This window comes from Centrocercus urophasianus, unplaced genomic scaffold (genome assembly GCF_019232065.1).
Source record: "Centrocercus urophasianus isolate 14NV4802_14NV808 unplaced genomic scaffold, USGS_Curo_1.0 seq_51, whole genome shotgun sequence".
Lineage (NCBI taxonomy): Eukaryota > Metazoa > Chordata > Aves > Galliformes > Phasianidae > Centrocercus > Centrocercus urophasianus.
Genome location: NW_024885100.1, coordinates 1,185,246 through 1,204,221, shown reverse-complemented (window position 1 = coordinate 1,204,221; position 18,976 = coordinate 1,185,246). Strand labels below are relative to the sequence as shown.

The 18,976-nt window shown below is 43.2% G+C and overlaps 2 protein-coding genes across 5 annotated transcripts in view; one reads left to right on the top strand and one right to left on the bottom strand.

Moving 5' to 3' along the window:
* IQCK (IQ motif containing K) overlaps window positions 1–12,077 on the top strand; it is a 53,626-nt gene extending 41,549 nt beyond the window's left edge. For both annotated transcript variants that reach the window (XM_042835348.1, XM_042835349.1), the window contains exon 9: window positions 10,950–12,077. In XM_042835348.1, the coding sequence (XP_042691282.1) occupies window positions 10,950–10,975 (26 nt within the window). In that variant the 3' untranslated portion in view covers window positions 10,976–12,077. The remainder of the gene's footprint in view (window positions 1–10,949) is intronic.
* GPRC5B (G protein-coupled receptor class C group 5 member B) lies at window positions 2,572–18,672 on the bottom strand. 3 transcript variants are annotated; one of them, XM_042835346.1, is made up of 5 exons: window positions 18,603–18,660; window positions 14,051–14,163; window positions 12,098–13,111; window positions 7,547–7,659; window positions 2,572–6,207 (listed from the first exon to the last, which is right to left on the bottom strand). In XM_042835346.1, the coding sequence occupies exons 3-5, from the start codon at window positions 13,101–13,103 to the stop codon at window positions 6,163–6,165; spliced, it is 1,164 nt and encodes a 387-aa protein (XP_042691280.1). In that variant the 5' UTR covers window positions 13,104–13,111; window positions 14,051–14,163; window positions 18,603–18,660; the 3' UTR covers window positions 2,572–6,162. The 3 variants fall into 3 exon arrangements, with proteins under 3 accessions (XP_042691280.1, XP_042691281.1, XP_042691279.1); XM_042835347.1 differs by lacking the exon at window positions 14,051–14,163 and having other exon boundaries at window positions 18,603–18,672; XM_042835345.1 differs by lacking the exons at window positions 14,051–14,163; window positions 18,603–18,660 and having other exon boundaries at window positions 12,098–13,127.
* Between the last annotated feature and the right edge of the window lie 304 nt (window positions 18,673–18,976).

Sequence of the window (18,976 nt, the reverse complement as noted above, 5' to 3'; positions counted from 1 at the left end):
GCACCTTAAATGAGCCCATCGGAGTGCTGCAGCCCAATATTCTGGGAATATACCAAAGTTTTTGTTTGCTGGTTTACAGCTTCATACCTCAGAAAGGTAACTAGGCACTCCTGAAACTGTATGTGAAAGTATTTTTTTTGGCTTGAATGTCCTTTTTTGGCTTCAATGTAACTTCCCAATAAATGTGCTTGATGTGAAAAGCATACAGTATAGACGATCCATCTTGTAAGTAAATAGATTTTTATCTTTATAATTTAAAATTCGTAATCTAAAATATTTGTAAAATATTAAAATATTAAGAATGAAATGTGACAGCTGGAATCACAGTATGCTGAGAAACCAAACTCTTTTATCGAGAGAAGGCAAACATTATGTTAATCTGTATTACAGCATTCTGAACGAATACAGAGCTTTGAAAACAGCTTTCATTAGGAGTTGGGACATTTCACTTTTATGTAGAGCTTTTGTTCATTTAGAACTGTTTACTCCAGCAAGCAACCCTGTGCTCTTTGTTTGACTCATTTTTCCCATTTGGCAGACCCTCTGCAATCACATGGATAACATTCTTCTTTCCACTGAGACATAGAAAAACTATTCATTATTGACCTTGCTTGTTGTTCTTAATGACAAAAATATATTTATGTGCTAGGTGAATTGTATGACTCATCACTGACTTTTAATTGAAAATTCTTCAAAGCAAGAAACTCAAAGAGCTGCTTTCATTTTTAACAACCCAGTGACTTCTGACACCCTCTGCCCTCAGCTACACATGCCCCATTCCCACAGACAGCGCTGAGAACTGTGTGCAAGTATCTGAGTGCTGAAGCTTTGTTAGAACAAAAAATGACATACACAGAAAAAAAATACACTTTTTTGGCTGGATGGGGGATTTTTGTTTTTGTGTTGAGTAGGAGAGCATCTGCTGTGGAAGCGTGGATGTTTACATTCTGATTTATGTGCATGTTTTGGAAAGCTGAGTATTAAATGTTTTATTAAAGTGGGAAGCAAACTGGAAGCCTCAGAACATACACAAAATGATTCAGCATTTCAATTATGGTTTTTTCACCAAGCTCCCAAAACATGGAGCTCATGAACTAACTTGTGTAGTACTGATTTAGAAAGGTTAGCATGACAGTTTTACTTTGACGTGTGAGGTGTTATAAATCAGAGAGGTTACATCAGGGGCCAATTCTGTCCCGGTGTAAGTGGCCACAGTTTTGTTCAAGCAGATGGGATTTGCAGATTTAGCTAAAACGATTGTGTTCAGGTTTGTGTTCCTGAATGGTTACATAAAAAAACTCTTCTGATAGGCAAAAAACTATGGATAAAATAAATTGCATCTTCAGTTAGAACTGGAGTAGTTCCGATTTCTGCAGGGCTGCAACAATTTGTGCAAATTCATGCTCTGTTCATAATGGTCTCATTTTCAAAAATCCTGCAAAGGCAAGGAAAGCTAGGGTTGCTCTGCATTTCTGCAGGGGAAAAGTCAGTGGACCTTTTGTTGTCACTTAGCATATGTGCTGAGAAAGTGTAAAATTCAGATCACAGTGATGGCATTTTCAGTGATCTCACATATGTGCACTTACAAAATAAGCAAGCAGAATAAAAATCGGATTGGGTACCCTTGCGAATGACCCCATGGTTTCTTAAATTCAGCTTGGCCAAGCATAGTTCCACTTAGGCCTTTCGTAATGTCGCAGTACTGGAACAGGCTGCCCAGGGAGGTTGTGGATGCCCCGTCCTTGGAGGTGTTCAAGGCCAGGTTGGATGGGGCCCTGGGCAGCCTGGTTTAGCATTAGATGTGGAGGTTGGTGGCCTTGCATGCAGGGGGGTTGGAGATTCATGATCCTTGAGGTCCCTTCCAACCCTGGCCATTCTGTGATTCTGTGGTTCTGCGATTTGCAGTTCTGCTGCTTTTTCCGTATAAGTCCAACAATGGTCTAATTGACTGCAGGGTAATCATGGTAAAATGTGGATACCACCTAGCTCTGCTGTGATCCAACTTCAATTTCTTCCATGACTTACACCAGCTTTGTGCTCAGGGACATGATTTAATGGAGGGTTGTTAGAGATAGGCTGGTATGGTTAGGTTGTGGTTGGACTTGCTGACATTGAAGGTCTTTTCCAACCTGAGCAATTCTATGATTCTGATTCACTATTATACCAGTAACCCCTCATTTTTTTTCTTCTTTTGGATGCTGATGCATTTCACCAGATCAGGAAGATCTGGTAAGACAGCAGCTGTGTGGTCCTGTCCCCTCCTTTTCACAGGCATTAGCAATTGAGCCAGCTCAGGAAACTGCTGAACCAACTGGAAGAATAGAAATCAGTGGTAGTATTAAGAGTTTGTCTGCACAGCTCCTTGAGTGTCTCACAGAGGGTTTGGTGGATACCAGAGCAAGTGTGGGAATGTGACCAAAGGTGGAGGAGCCAGCTTCCTTCACTTCAACTTAGCTCACATTGCAGAATCGCACCCACAGTGTCACTGCAGGATAAAGCTGTCTGTAGCACCAGAAGTTTGCTTCTGCAGAAAAATTCAATGTGGGTTTTAACACCGAGTTAACACAAGCATTGTAAGTAAATAGTAAAGCCTTTATTCTCGTTAAGAACAGCATTTTGAAAATAAAACATTTGCCCATGCTTTACAACCTTTGTAGTTTTGTATATGTATGTACAGACATCATGGTATGCATTGATTGTCTTGAAAATCCTTTAAAGATGTTCTTAATAAGATACCAGTGTATGCAACAATCAGCGGAAAAAAGGGTATGTTATAAACATACATTAATACATTTAATAAATATATATCATCTATCAAAAATGAGCTTTAGCTCTCATCAGTTAATAAAAAGCACCTGCTTTGTAATCCTGTAAGTTGGTAGAATAGTCCAATTGTTTTATTATAAAAGCTACAATGCTCCCTTTTGCACTGCCTTTGGTGAGGCCCAAGGCATCAAGCTCCAAAGCCAACCAAGATGCCCGTGTTTACACTAAAAACAGATACAACTAGTTCTATATTTCGTATACCTTGTTTCTAGAAACAAGTTTATGTACTGAGAGTGCTGTTTTGAAGATGCTACATATTTTCTGGCCAGTGTCAGATGCCCTCAGCTCATTTGAAAGCAGGACAGGACCTGTAAAATTATGGCTCTGAACTCTTCTTGGCCAACTGCAGAAGCCAGTTATTAAAAATCTTGTTCTGGTAACAATTTCTTCAGATGTTTTACAGTTTCACTTTTCTGTATGGAAACACCATGATCACATAGCCATCAAGGGACAACACAGTAGCTTTTATACTATAAAATCCTAATTAACCGAACTGTGAAAGGCTTGTGCTTACACTTACTATGTTGTTCACAGATGCTTTACATTCTAGATAACTCATAAAAGGCAAAAGCAAACAAATTGTTGACTGTAACAGAAGTATAAGCTAACATAAAGGTGCCTTTCTTCGATCACATTTTTATTTGGGGCATTTAACATCACAAACCAGTGACTTACCAAAAAAAAAGCTGCTTATTACTAATTGTACAAAATTGGAAAATAAAGACCTTCCTAATCTATTGCCACACCCTCACCACCACAAATTAAGACCAATCCTGCCACTTAGTAATCCTGTGAAGGGCCCAAGTGATTAACTGGCTACAGTAGTCATGCCAGTAGCAGCCTCTAGGATCTGGCCCTATCCTTACATAAGGCCTTAAATTCTAATCAGCTTCATTAGGAACAGGATTGGGAAGTCTATTTATCAGAAAAAAAACATTTCTTAAGAGAACTACATGTTGTAAAGTTTTGTCCAAGGTCTGTAGCAGTTGTATTGTAGTTCCTAAATCTCGGTTGTAGCATGATAAACTTTTTAAAAGAAAACTGTCCTACCATTTATGCCATGGTCATCTTATATGTTTTTACAGTAGAGCTTTGTGATTTTTTAAATTTGATTTTTAAAAGCAAAATTCAGCAGGCAAGTGATGAAAACAGGTTTTATATTGTTCGAAGTGATGCATTTTCAGGGTAAATATCATGAATGCTATCTTATTTAATTAAAGCTTTGCTTTTAACAAAGCAGATGTATTTCTAAGTCACTGGATAGCATGCAATATCCACCCCTACCCTACTTGGTTACTTAGGCCATCTAGGTACTTAAAAAATAAATAAGCAATCCCTAAACAAGCACATGCTTCCTTTGCCTTGAGGAGGGAAGGGCAGGGGGGAATATCCAACATGGAGCTAACATGTTCCTTTACTCATGCATGACAGAAAAACACTGCTTCTGGAAGAGAACAGCTGTGAAGTAAAACCTCATAAGATGATCATGGCAAGAATGGCAACATATATTCCTTCATATATATATATATATATATATATATATATAGATATACACACAGGCACACATGTATCTGTGTGCAACACTTAGGGACTGGTCTTGCAGCTTCTGTACCTGTATGTAGACTGGCTGGTATCAAAGGGACTACTTGTGGGAGTACAGTCTGCAGGACTAGGTTCCTAGTTCTGCAGAAATGGAGGTAAGTGGAGAATCAGGAAGACTCTTGAAAAATAGAATACTTGTCTTTCTTCTGCAGTAGAAAGCAAGTAACTTCTTTCTGTGAAGCTACTAAGCTATTTGGTTATTTGTACATTATATTTTTTTAGTTTCAAAATATAGTTTTTTATTATATCATATGCAGAGTTTATTTGTTAAATGTTTCCTGTGCCCTCAAGTAAAAACAATTTGCTTTTAGAATTCCGGAAAGCTAAGATTGACGTTGGCCAAATGGTGAGGATACGGTGATGTTTTCAATGTCCGATATGTATTAAATGTTAAATAAAGGAATGACTGATTAAACGTAATGAAAATCATGACACAAACAATGGGCAATGGGAACCTTTTAAATAACCGGGAGAAAACAAAGATAAAAAGCTTTGAGAAAGGCTGCCATTTTAACTCGAAAAAGCAGAGGCAGAGGGGATGACTAAGGAAGAAACCACCGTAAAAAAAAAAACAACAACAACAAACCACCTCCACAAGGGAGATTCTACCAGCTAGCCACTAAAATGCACAACCACAACTAAATGCACAACAACCGCCGTCAATAAGACTACCCATACAAACAGGGATTGGAAGCAGCAGCCTCAGCCCTACGCGCACCGCGTTCCTCCCGTCAAGCGGTCGGTGCTCTGCAGCTGCCAGTGACCAGCCTGCCACAAGGCGCTGGCCTTGGCCCACCAGCACAGACAGACTCCAGCCCATTATGGACAGACCTCAGCCCACCAGCACCGATGGACATCACCCTTCATCTGCTATCACAACGCACTCGTGGCAAACACGAATCACGTTCTCTCACCAGCTAATTCTTTGCAAAGCGTATCCCTCCAGATTCCTTTAATGGCTGCTTCTGTAGGAGAAGTGAGAACGTGCAACTCTGCTCACATCCAGGTTAAGGAACAGGAGGGAATCCAATTCCAGGCTGCCGAAGAGCTGCCTATGCTGGACCTGTACTCCTCTGCCTCAAGAAGCTCCTGCGCTCGCATAAAGCACGCACAGACCTTGCATCTCTCCAGAACTGCTTCTCATACATGAGCTTTTTAAAGAGAAGAGCGTCAACCTACAGCGTGATGGTAACGGCGTTGCCACAGAGCAGTAACGCGTGACGTTCCAGTACAGCTGGATCATGAGGCAAACAATATACTTTTCATGACATTTCAAATGAAAGGAAAAGGAGCAAGATGGAAAGAAATCCTGCATGTCTTCACACTGTGGTGGCAATCTCTTGTGGCAACGTGAATTAAGTTTAGGTGAGAGGAGGGTAGTTTGCAAGCAGCTGGTATCCAACAAAAAGAATCAGGCTTGCCTTGCACACTGGTTACTGGTTACAGACAAGGGAATATCTTACATTTCAGAATACAATATCCCCCTCTTCCATTTTGAAGTGTGCCTACCTCTGTTTTAATTCAGATTTAGCTTCAGACTTATAATTTTCTTTTTGCAGTTAGTTTATCCATTCCACGGTGTTCACATTTACACAAAATCCTCTGTGGGATTTCGCAAGCTCCTGGATGTTCTGTTGCTTTGTTCTGGTACTGGTATCAATTCCTCCCTCAAAGACACACTGCCAGGGAATAATTCTGCAACAAGGATTCTTATTCTCTACAGCCTACAGCCTTTCACCAGAGGTGTCGTCCAGTGTAACTTGGCGGAGCTGTTGGTATCTGCAAATAAGGATAATAAACCCATAACTGGGAGTTCTGGTCTGTTCAGCCATCAGTGTTACCATGCTATATGTACAGTATTTCCAGAGCAAAGCACTACAATGAAACTCATGTTCAACCCACATGGCACGTTTACCTCTCTGTAGAAACCATGGCTATATACACGTTTCTCTCTCATATTACTATCCAGTGCTCTCCATTAAGTTTTGTATTCACCTCAAAACAAGACCAAGCAAATTCCTTAATTTCTCATCATCCTTGAACTGCTTTTCCCTGAGCTGCATATTCTGGTACCAGAAAACACAGGCATGGATGAAACCAAGCATCAAAAGGGTGCTATTCATGACTGACAGCAAAGCACAAACCTCTTTTTATTCAAATTGATGTGTTCCCACTGTGTTACCCACACGACAGAATCCTTGTATCTAGTCGGCCTTGTTCACTAAATCCAAACAAAATGGTATTTTCTTACAAACAAATAAAGAGACCAGCATTTGGATTGCATTATTTGGCTTTAAATGTAGAGGCTGCGTTATGGAATCAGCTCATGACTCAAAAAAAAACAACAACCCAACTCATGTGTAGAGAGCTCATGGATAGATTTTTACAAGCACATAGATATGCATGAAAAAATATGGGGATGAAAATTCTTTTTCAACATTATGCCTACTATATGCCACTTCTTAAACACAAATTACATGTAATGCTGGAAATATTTGGAAGGTTTGTTTGGCATCAGCTCACTAAGCCATTCCTACAGCTACCACGCTGCAAAAGACGAGTCTGTGGAATAGTGGCATACCAAACTATTGCCTAAGAGAGAAAGATCAGTGTTGTTATCATTAAAATATTCTACACTGCTTTTTATTTCCCAGAGATCTTTATGTCTGTATCTTACAAACAACTATGTGCATTTGCAAGAAAATGGAAACTAGGTGAGAGGCTACATCTGCTACAATGATTCTTATTTAAAGCAAAATACTGGCTTGCAAACATTTGTGTGATTCACAGTGTCTTGAGAAAAGATCAGGTTAGAAATTGTGTCACTTAATAGTTAACTTTAACACAAAAGTAATTCAGAGGGGTCACTGAATAGATAGAGTTACCAAAACACTGGGTCCTCCCAAGCTACAATGCAAAATGCGAAGGGGCAATTAATGAAAAGCAAAATACTTTCAAATGACATCTTTTCTAAAGGGGGAGGGAAGCATTACATGCATACTTGCTGCCCAAATTTGCATTTATAGCTTTCCCCCTGCTCTGGACAAGCTAAATGCAGAAGGCTTTTCAATTAGTAGCAATTGCATATATCAGTACATCATCACATTTTGATACTTACAGTCCCACCATTTAGCACAACTGCCATCTCAGTTGGCTGATAAACATTGCTTCTAAAAGGAGCACTAGGTCGGCTTCCCAAACTGCCGTTGCGAAATCCTGCTGTCCTTAGCGCTGCGTTTAAAAAGAGAGACTGTTCTTAGGAACACGAGTAATGCTGTGCATCTCCTTTGAAGTCATAAAATATCGTGCTCCCAGTGCAGTTACTGGGAACTGTGCCACTGGTTTTAACTTTTATGCTGCCATATCAGTTTCTGTATTGACTTTGAACAGCAGTTTTTCTTACAGAGTTGGGGATGGGTATCAGAAGAAATAATGTTTTACACAAAAGTAACTGCTTGTGGTGGAATGGGGGCACATTTCTTGAAATTTGCTTAGTTTCATTTCACCAGGAGTTAAATATCCTCAGTCAGTGCACCTGTGATGCATCCTGAATAATGTTTTTTGCCGTGTGCTTTCTGCATCAGTCTGGACACAGTGGGGTTAAGTGAAATGCTATTACACTTTGCTTTCAATCAAACTGGGAAGACAGAGATCCAAAGCACTGCTTGAGCCAGCAAGCATGCTCACAGTCCCCCTGAGCATTACTTCAGCATGACTAGCACGTAAGGACTTTCCAGATGTTTCAGATTATATTTACCCTGAGAAACTAGAAATATGAAGTAAATACTGCTTTCGAATAGCTTAAACGTAGCCATTGACTGAAGCAAAAGAGAAGGCACTGACTGCCCTTCCGAATGCAGAATTACATCAGCTTCTCCATGACTTTTAGCACAAGTTTGGATTTCAGGATTCTGAAAGAGACGCCGAGTTAGAGATGTGCTTCTTTCTGTCTAAACCAGGCTGGAGATTGGCACACACATACTGCTTTTTTTTACTTCAGGGGTAAAGAATGGCTTCTCTGAATTCAGATGTGGCCGAGGAACAGAGCTCGTTTATACGCACTGTGTGAGTGGTTCCAGCGGGCAGTGCCCATCTGTCAGCTGGCAGATAGGTGCTGCATTGGGCACCTGGGGCAAGAATTCCACTTAGATTTAATTCAAATTACAATTCTATTCTATGCTCTCCAGCTGAAAACGGAGGAACTAAGTTTAGAGGAATTTCAGCATAAACCTTAATGAAGTCCGGATTTAATATCTTTGCAGTGTGTGCATCAGGATTTAAATGGAGCCTACTGCTATGCACAATCCTGCATACACTGCTCTCTTCTCTCTGGGAGTAGTGCACAGAGATGATGAGCAGTACTGACTTATCACACGTATTTAAGAATCTAGCCCTGCAAGTGCTTAGCTATTGACTTCACGTATATACAGATCCTCACTTACTCTATACTTAAAATTCATATATGTACAGAATTACATACTTTTTTTTTTCTTCTTTTTTTTCCCCAGAACACTAGAATAAAGGCTTTCATCTGCTGTTCACCCACAATTCTGTATCTTTATTTTATATTTAACTATCTCAGGGTCAGTAGTATTCCTTCTTTGCAGTTTGGCTTCTTTCTGTGCCTTAGACACAACTGATTGCACTAGTATTTAGTACTACACAAAGAAAAAAGATCTCCTTATAATGCATGCTATCAGTAAAACATTTACACATTCTAGCATATAATTTTCACGGTAATTTCAATTATCCTGAGACAGTACCTTCAAAGCCAGCTGAATTTTTCTTCCTTATTATTGACAGAAGTCTAAAATTCTCCTAATGTGAGAATCAGAGACAAAGTGCGTGGGCAGAATAAATATTCATTTGGGGATTTGCTTTTCCTAGTGGTTTTACTATTTCTCTTGTATTTTTCCTGGTATTATTAAACGCATCTACTCATCTAGAGGATCAGTAGGTTAAAAAAAATTGCCAAGGAGGATTGAACAAATGCCAGGTCACAGTCTCCTATGTGTTTTTAATTGTTAGCTTTGTTTGTAGGTGGCTCAGAGGATGACTTTAGTGCTAACAGTTAAACAAAATTTGGCGAGCAGCAGAGCTTCTTAGGCTTGGGTTTCATGACAGCTGCAAAACTCTACATTTCACACCCACGTTCTTCATGCAGAAAGCAAACTGTGTTTGCTTTGCTGAAGCTGCCCCATTACTGTGCACTGCACTTCCAGTTCTCTGGGAGCTCACTCAAGTTGCCCTTTTTCAGGGATTGTAAATACTTTACTGATATTCTTACAAGAGACAGAAATGAAAGTTAGTCTCCTAAGTACTTTGACATGTCTGTTACATGAATGTTAAAATTAGTGTGCTGTTTAAATGACAGTTAAGTAACTGAATGTAGAACCGTTTTGCCTTACTAATGCTTAATGGTATTCCTGGAACAGAGCAGATCTGTTGGTAAGTATGACTTGGGGCTACATAGCAGTAAGAAAAACTATGAGAATGCATGCTTATTTGAACCTGTAGTTTAAAGGTTATTTCAAGTCTGAAAATGATAAAATCTTTTTAAAAAGGAAAAAAAAAAAAAGAAAATTGCTTTATATAGCATGAATTAATGGAAAATACATCCAACCAAGCATGTTTTCTCAGTAAAGCTATTTGTTTAAACAAAGTCAAGGAACTTAGAGTTGATTTCTGGTTACAGAACACTAGAATCATCTAGGTCAGAAAAGACCTTCAAGTCCAACTATAAATCACATCTTCCAAAACTTTCCAGCTAGTAGAGCTTAAAATCTGAAACACTGTTATTATGCGTAATTGAAGAAAGTACTCTTCCCTTAATTTCTGAACTCTTAATTACATTTCATTAATTAATTTATTACATTTAATTAAATGAATAACAGAAGAGAATATGCCATAATATGTGACTTGAATATTTTTACTTCTATTTAATGCTCTACTGTAAGTTATGTCTCCAAACTCTGTTGTCATGGTTCTGTACACAACGTAGAGAATCCAATCTTTTCCTCCACGTGCCATGAGGATAGGAATGACATTCATTTATTATGATAAATATTAACAAGAGAATCAGATGAGGAATTACTTTATATTCAGATTAGAACAGAACATCGTAAGGTACGCTAGAACAGATACTATAATGATTTTATAGCTGTCAGGCATCTACCCTTGTCACTGCAAAACCTGATCACTGACCAATCAGATCTAAATGGAGCTTCCAGTTCTTTTTTAAGTGTAGGCATGAATGAAAATAATGGAGGGTGAAAGATCTGATTTTTTTCTTTAGCTCTGTCTGAGTCAGGAACAACTCCTCTGTAGTCACTGCACTTACGTTACTATGACATTAATTTACTGGGGGATGGAGAGCAGTAAAATAAAATAGAAGTGCATTTATAGTCTACAGTGAAGTTCCTTTGGAATGCTGGTAATGAACAAGTATTCTTTTATCCACATTTTGTTTTACCACTGCCTTGCTGTGTCCTCACAAGACCTTAACTCTCTTCTGTTCAAAGCTTCCATCCAAAGCGGAGACCTTTGAAGTTGCTGCTAAAACACACGGAGGGAAATGCCTTCCTGACCCAGCGCTGTCACACGAGTGCTCTTCTGCTTCATCCCTGCTCTACATCCAGCGGAAACATCAAGACCCAAGGAAAATAAAGATAGGTGGAAATGAATAAAGAGGTAAAGTGCCTGGACTATATAACCAAAGCCTTCTTTTGTGGACTGCCGTAACAGTGTGGCAACCATTGGCTTGGATATTAAAGCAGTTTGAGTAGTATCCAAATCCTTTCTTCAACCATGAGGCATCAGCAGAACACAGCCTTCTCTCCTCAACACCATCAGGTGATTTCCACCACTGCTCACATAAGCAGTCCTGGATATTTCCTTATATGTGTTTAACCTTCAGCAATGCTTTGGATCTCCTGAGCAACCAGTTTGCTGGCCTTTTTGGTACTCATTCTAACATTTTCATTGCAAATTTTCTTTACATGTCATCCCATATTGTTCTGTGTCATCCAGTGGCTGTGACAAGGAAAGCAAGTAAGACCTGTCTGTGCATATTCTGTTAGCACGTTAAAGTCTTCAGAACAAAGACTGTCTTTGAACTTGTCTATATGCCACCTTGCATCTTTTTTTCTAGTGTCAAAAGAGGAGACTGAGTCCTCTTTTAATGGTAGTATGATTAATAGTAATTATTCTGTTGCTGAAGAGACTGAGCCTTTGTAGCATGAGGAACTCAATTTATTTCTTGTTTTGTTTTTTTTTTTTTAGGAACATATTTCATACAAAATGCTATTAACTAAGAAAGGCAAAAAATATTGTACTGTTTTAAAATAGAAGTTATTTTTCCCACTGTGTTTTTCTTCTGCTTTTGGTGTTGTCTGTTTACATTTGAAATTGTTCTGTTTATCAAAGAAAAAAAAGGCAAATGAAAAAAAAAAATTCTAACATTTTAACCAAACATCTGTTTTCTGTATTACATTTTTTTAATGTTCTTCTTCCATTAAGGTGGCTTTAATTAATACATTGAAAGCAAGCTGTATGTAAGGTGTAAAGTATGGCTTTTGTAGTAAGCCTTGTTTTTGACACCCGAAAAATGTCTCACACAGATATTTTCTTTGCTGCTACAAAAATAAAGTTATGAATAGTAAATTCTTACCTGCATTATGTTCATCCATAGAAAAGGCTTTGTTTTCCATGTAGCTCCGAGGAAGCTGTATTTCTTCCTCAAAAGCAGTTTCGCGCATCCTAGGCTGTGAAGTGTCAAAATAATTGGGCGTGTTTTCCTGCTGCGATGGAAGGATGGTACAGTGGACCTCTGGGATAGCATGAAAAATAACAAACACCCAACCACTGGACACCAGTGCAATAGCAAGAGTGGGATCACTCCATTTGTCTCTTTTCTTTAGTTCAGCATTACCAAAGAGGTACATAGTCATCCAGGCTACCCAAATCAGAATGGAAAAAAACAGCGTTATAATCAGGCATACTCCATTTTTCTTCCACTTCTTAAACTTTCCACAGAGAGTGAAAAGAGAAAACCCCATGGTAAATACCATCAGGAACATAACATAAATCAAAGCCATAGCAAAATCCATTGGTTCGTAGCTGCAAGACATCTTGTTGTCTCTGACAACTGTCAGTATTAACCACTCAGTTGCAATGATGACCTGAACAAGCATCAGGCAGATGGCCACACCAGCAAGATGCCAGCCAGATGGACTCTTCCCATGCCGAACAAGTCTGCGAAGTCTCCAAGCCTGAGCTAGCAAGCACGAGAAGCACAAAGCAAAGATAACTCCCCACAGAAATCTTCGGGTAGAACACACCATTTCATCTTCCTGAATGATGAAAGCAAACGTCAGTCCAAACAGTCCGAGTGTCCCAAACAGAAAGAGGAAGTGCATTCCCAGGGGGCTCTTCTTCTCTTTTTCCTTGATGAAGGGCAGCCTCACCAGCAAAATCAGCATCAGCAGTAAAGTTGTCAGCACACCTGCTCCCGCAACCGCCTCCACAACGATTCCCCAGATGGCATCCAGGTCACAGAGGTACACATACTGAGGGAGGAGGTCCAGCCCGCACCCTCTCGGCGTGCTGGAGTTTTCAGAAGAGCCATAGCTGATGACGAAGAGGACGAAGAAACCAATGGCTGGGTAGGTTTTCATTTTTCTGTCTGAGACAATAAACATTTGGGTGTTTATCCACAGGTCACTCAGAAGGACTTGACAGCAACTGGAAGTACAGCCTGTTTCAGTAGCTCACATTTACTCTTTTTTTCTGCGTGGGATTTTCAGCTGGGATTAGCATAGCCCTACACCCCTTTGCTGCCCTCCCTCAAAGAAACTTTTGCCTGCTCTCTTAACACAGAGAGCAAACTGATTCATTTCTGTGTTTGCACTGATTGAAAACATTCCCAAGCACTGTCCCTGCAAATATCCTAAAACACCAGCAGAAATTGTTTACCATGTTGTTAAGTAATATATTATCTACAGTATTTTATTGTTCAGATTCAACTTCTTAAAGAATGTGTGAATTGCACTGGACTGTCAAAATTAGACCATTTCACAGACTTGCCCCTTTTATTGGAATGTAGACAGAGCAAAACCTTTTTTTTTCTAAAGGAAAATATTCTTTTCCTCCTCAGTCAATAGGCAGTTATAATATTCATTCCCTTCAAAGCCCAGGTATTAGGTTGCAATTGCAAATGGGAATGGTTGGCCAGAGAAACCCCCCACGCTCTGCAACAATGGAGCACACATGCAGTGTCATCAATCAACTAATCAAAAATGAATGACTCTTTGTGCTTCTTAGCAAATCTAAAGCCATTCAGATGAAACAAACAACAAGAACCAGAGCATCGCTCTCCTCGGGCTGCAGAGTGAACAACTGTAAACTCTCCAGGACCACAGCAACCCCACTTGCCATCGGGACCATTGGGCTGGACAGATTCCAACAAGTCAGGACAAATGCTTACTTTCAGGAAGAACACAGATTAGGTGGCTTTAAAAGATGTATGTAACAGCATTTGCTTTTACCAAGCAAAGCAGGGCATTGTTAAAATGTACTCTTTAAACGAGCAGTCTGCCCCACACACAGTAAACACAACACATACCAGATAGGAAACCTTTCTGTTGACTTCTGCTTGCGTAGTGCCGTGGGTTTCAGGTGGGTTACACTCAGTGATGCGAGCTGTGTGCCCAGCTTAACATGCTCAGAATAAAGCCTCTGTGTGTGGGAGAAAAGCACCACGTAAGCAGGCACTAATGTCACTCACACAGCATCCTTACGACACAGAGCAAGAAGTAGAGAAGCAAATTGCACCAAGTCCTAAACGACTGCCTAATGACATTTTATAAATCAGAAGTGCATCTGAGGGAAACATTAAAAAGTTCTCTTTAAACCATTTTCAACTCTCATTAATGGTGCAGTGTTGTTATATTGGATGTGATCAGTCCAAACTGATGCAAAAACCATTCACATGTACTGCATGAAACAGCAGAGACTATTACAGATGAGAATGATGGGTTTTCTCCTGCGTGTTCTAGTCTTTTAATGACCGAAGCTAAATCCTGAGGATCTCAACCTTTAAGCACGTTCATTCATTCTCCTTTCACTGAGTTATGAATCCATGGTAGGTCTCTGTCTTGAGAGAATGACAGAAATTATTCTGTTTCCTATCAGAGGCACCAAGACTACAAACAGGCTAATATAAATGCATAATGGCTTCATGCTCTTCATTCACACAATAGAATAAGGAGCTTACTACAAAACTTCATCTCTGCAGTGGGAGCTATGATACATAACGTGATCCAGGCTGGACAAATGAGAAGAAAGCAGTGACTGAGCTGCCTGCTCACAGGAGCAAAAGGGTCCTCACACTGCTGGGAAGGCTAACATGTTCTAATGATGGGATGACATGTCGATGGTGAATAATGTTTTTTTTTTTTCTACTTAGCTTTAGTTTTCTTTATGGCGAATCAGAAGAAAACTTACTTCTTTGTGTCTGATCTGCATTTTCCAATGACTGTCACAGCACGTTAAAAAGCACTGACTTTACCAAGAGAAAATCAATCATCAGTGAAATGGATTCATTTTTCTACTGAAAATGGTCATGCTCAATAAATCTTTGCCCTGCGAATTCATAATTAACTAGAAGGAAACATTCCAAAGGTAATTTTGCAATTCCTTCTGTGCACAGGCAGTTCTTCCTTCAACTGCTGCATTCACTTGTTAGAACATCCAGAATCTCCTGAGAAGTGCAGAATGGTCAGTGCCTGCTGATGCACAGAGGAAATCCACGGGGATCCATGAGGGCATTGCTGAAAACCACTGGTACCAATTTCAAGAAGCAGGAGCTCACATGGAAAATTATTCAAAACTCCTCCTAAAATAATGTAGCCCCAACTGGAAGCAACAAATAGCCCTTTAAATGAGAATCACATTTGTTTTCCACTATCCTCTCACATACATATGATGACATACATGCACTACATTGATTTTAATACTGGCTTTGTTTATCCACTGCTCTCCAATGAGCTGGGGGGTAATGAATTAAGAGCAAGTATTGCCAGTTCTAAGATATTTTCCAGTTTTCTGGTTACTTTATTCATGTCATGTAACCCTCATGTGATGAAGCTATTCTAGGACAGTCTGTTTCCATGGCGATGGTGCTGCATGGGTAAGCAGTCATATTGTCAGCCCATCACTTCTTTCCTCTTCCTATGTGGAAGTGTTTGGGAAAGGAGGATTAATGATGTTAAGTATTTCCCCCTACAAGAAGGAATAGTTTCTTCCGGAAAAGGGGAATGAATCTGTGTCAAAATATATTTAAAATTCAGACAAAATACATCCTCAGAAAGGCAGAGATGTTCAACTCAAGAGAACTTTTCCTAAGTTACTTTGATTTGTGAAATTACTTCTGGGAGAACTGATGGAAATGAGCAGTAGGTCTCTCAGAAGGCACTGACAGAGCTGCAGTATCAAACAAGAGCTCACTGGGACTGCAAGTATTCCTGGTGTGGAATCACGTTCCCATCACATGACAGCAACCCGTGCTGACCCGCAGAGCCTTTCTCCACCAAAGCCTACAAGCAGAGCTCCATAGGAGGAACTTCTCCCCACCGCCATCAGCAGAGCCACTCTCACAGCAGTGTACTGTGGACTGACTGGGTCAGAATCAACCCCATCAGCAGCCCCACGGGGATGTCAGCCAGAATCCTTCTGGCACTGGAACTGGCAGCGCACTCACAGCGCTGTGTGGGCAGGGAGAACAGTGCAGCACAACGTCAAGTCTGGCACAGGAGTATCACAGCTTCTGCTGAAGACACAGACAGAGTAAACGTGAGGGAAAAGCAGAGAGCCCTTTTGCTGGAAAAGTTGTTTTGAAAAAGCAAAGGATATCAGTGCGGGTTTGTTATTAAAATAGTGGCTTCCTCCAGCTTGTGCTGTAGGTGGTGAGCCTGTGTGCCTCGAGGCTCCATAGCAAAACCAGCTCCTCAACTCAGCAGCTGCACACATCGGTGGCTGCACAACGGTGTTCCTTCCTCTTTATGTCCAGATCAGCTCTCAGCAGAGCTGCACAGCCTGGCAGTGCACTGACACATCGCTCTGCCACCACCAGAGCTGCAGTGGGAGCAGAGCACGACCAGCACAGAGACATTGCAGTGTGGTGCCCAGCAGTGTGACACTCCCTATAGTGCAGGGGGGAACTCTGGCACAGCAGGAATCACCTCGACTCTTTTTTTTTTAAACCTCAGATCCCCCTCCAAAATGATATCTCATTGCGACCGGTTAAGCCAACATACCTGAGTCTGAGAGCAACCACAAGCACATGACATGAATCGAGAAGCCTCAGATATTTCAGAAACATGCAGCAAACAAACAGCAGGACAGCTGCAGAGCCGGGCCACAGTCCCGGATCGGCTCCCAGCACAGCGGGCACTGCGCTCTGCAGCCGGCACAGCCCCCGTGCTGTGGTGTAGGGGCAGTGCACAAACCGTGACAGGAGTGACACGCATGGGGCCCACGCATGGCACAAAGCATGGCTGCGGACAGCTCAGCAGGAACAGAAAACCTCACCGCTCTCTTCCTGAAGTTGTCATGGTTAAAAATCAGTGAGGCTTTCCATTGCTAACGCCTTCTAGCTACAGACCTCAAACATCTCCCATCCAGTCAAAACTATGCTGTATGCTGCTAGCAAATATCTATGTGTAAAGAATAACATTACAACCATGCAGAGATGTAAGGTGACGGTATTTATGGATTGCTGTGTTACCCGATCCCCTTTTTACAGACCTAAAGTTAACAATGCAATGCAAGAGGATGCATCCAACCACAGAGGAGGAAATCAATCTGTAACCGAGCTCAGGAGGAGCCCCCAGCCCCTGTTACCCCCGATCACAATGCGGGTCTCTGCCAGCACCTTCTGCTCAGGTGAGGGGTAGACTCCGAAGCAGACAGCGGAGCGGTAGCAGCCCAGCCAGGACGGGACTGCCGGGAGATTCATTTCTGGAATATCAATTGACGCTGCTATTGCGCTGCGGATGCAAAACTACAGCACTGATTGAGACGCGCCCCGTGTCAGAGGAACGCACGCACCGCTCGCGGCTGCACAGAGCACGGCCCGCTCCGAAACGCACAGAACGAGACGTACTCCGTAAGGCGCAGCGATCCCTCAGCCAGCGCTGCTCCTTCGCTTGGACTCCGCCGCCCGCGGTGTCCGCACTGCCCGCGGCTGTCAGCCCCGACGCGCTGCGCTGCTGAGCGCGATCGATGGCAAGCGATCAATGCTTCCCTTTGCTCCGCTCGCTCTCAAACAACTGTTTCTCTTCAAGTCACAGCCTCACACGGACGGCTTTCTTCACGACGAGAACACCTCAGCACCTCCGCACTGCGCTCCGCCGCTGAGAAGCGCACGGCGCTCCGCCCGTAACCAACCCTGGCGCGCAGCTCCGGTGGAGGAAATCCCGTTACCGCGGGATAACCATTAGCTCGGGCGTAAACAAAGGGTTCACATAAGTACTAAATCCCATCGCCGCTCGGCTTCGGGGGGCGGGAGTACACCGAGGGCTCCGCATTGAGATTCAGCTGTGGCGCGGCCGCCCCGAGCGGCACCGCTCCGCCCCGGGCCGCCCCGCCGCGCCCCCCCCCCCCCCCCCCCCCCCACCCCCCCTCTCGCACCTCCGGACTCGACCGAGGCGGTGGGGTCAGCGCTAGGGTCCCCCCCGGGTTGGGCCCTGCGCCCCGCACGGAGCTCCGCTCCCTCCCATGCGGACAGCCCTGCAGCCCCCCCGCCCTGCCCCGCGGCACCTCCTCCTGCCGTCCTGTACAGTCTGCTCCGGCCCCGCTCTTTTGTCCCTCCGCTCGTTTCTCCCTCCGCTTTCTCTCCCTTCCCCCGTTCTCCCCGCTCTTCTTACCCCCGTCTCCTAACTCCCCTCGTCGTCCTCCCTTCCCAGACCCCTCCTCCACCCTCTCGCCCTATATCCCCTCTAATCCCCTTCCTTGACTCCCGGCCCCAGACGCTGTCCGCTCCCGTTCCGCGAGCACAGGGCAGGGCAAGGCGGGGCGGAGCGGGGCCGCAGCTCCGTGCCTCCCACCGCCCGCGCACCTGCCTGGGACCGGGGCAGCCCCCTCCCGCTCGCCCGCTCCCTCGCTCTCCCACTCACCGCCTGTGCCGCGGCCGTGTCTCAGCCGCCGCCACTCACATCCCGGCGCGGCGGTCAGAGAGCGCAGCGCCGGCTCCCCCCCCGCGCCGGCGGCGGCTCATGGAGCGGTGCTGTGCGCGGTGCTGTGTGCGGCTCTGCGCTGCGCTGCCCGTCCCGCCGCGCTCCGACCTCCCGCCCCCTCCCACCGCCCCGCCCCGGCGCGGCCGCACGGCCCAGGGGTGTCCCGGCTGCGCTGCGGCCAGTGGCGGGTATGCAGACGGCCGTCGTGCGCCTACACACACGCGCAGACACAGCCGCGTACGGAGCTCGGTGTGCAGCGCGGCACGTATACACCTCCAACACACCTCCCCGGGCACCGTACCGCGGCCGCGACT

What these genes read in the sequence shown, in the direction of transcription:
- GPRC5B (XM_042835345.1), bottom strand. Translation starts at nt 13,127, where the DNA reads ATGTTTATTGTCTCAGACAGAAAAATGAAAACCTACCCAGCCATTGGT. An exon ending in TATGGATGAACATAATGCAG is followed by an intron (nt 7,660 to 12,097) that starts GTAAGAATTTAC and finishes TTTTAAACGCAG; the next exon opens with CGCTAAGGACAGCAGGATTT. An exon ending in TTGTGCTAAATGGTGGGACT is followed by an intron (nt 6,208 to 7,546) that starts GTAAGTATCAAA and finishes CCTTATTTGCAG; the next exon opens with ATACCAACAGCTCCGCCAAG.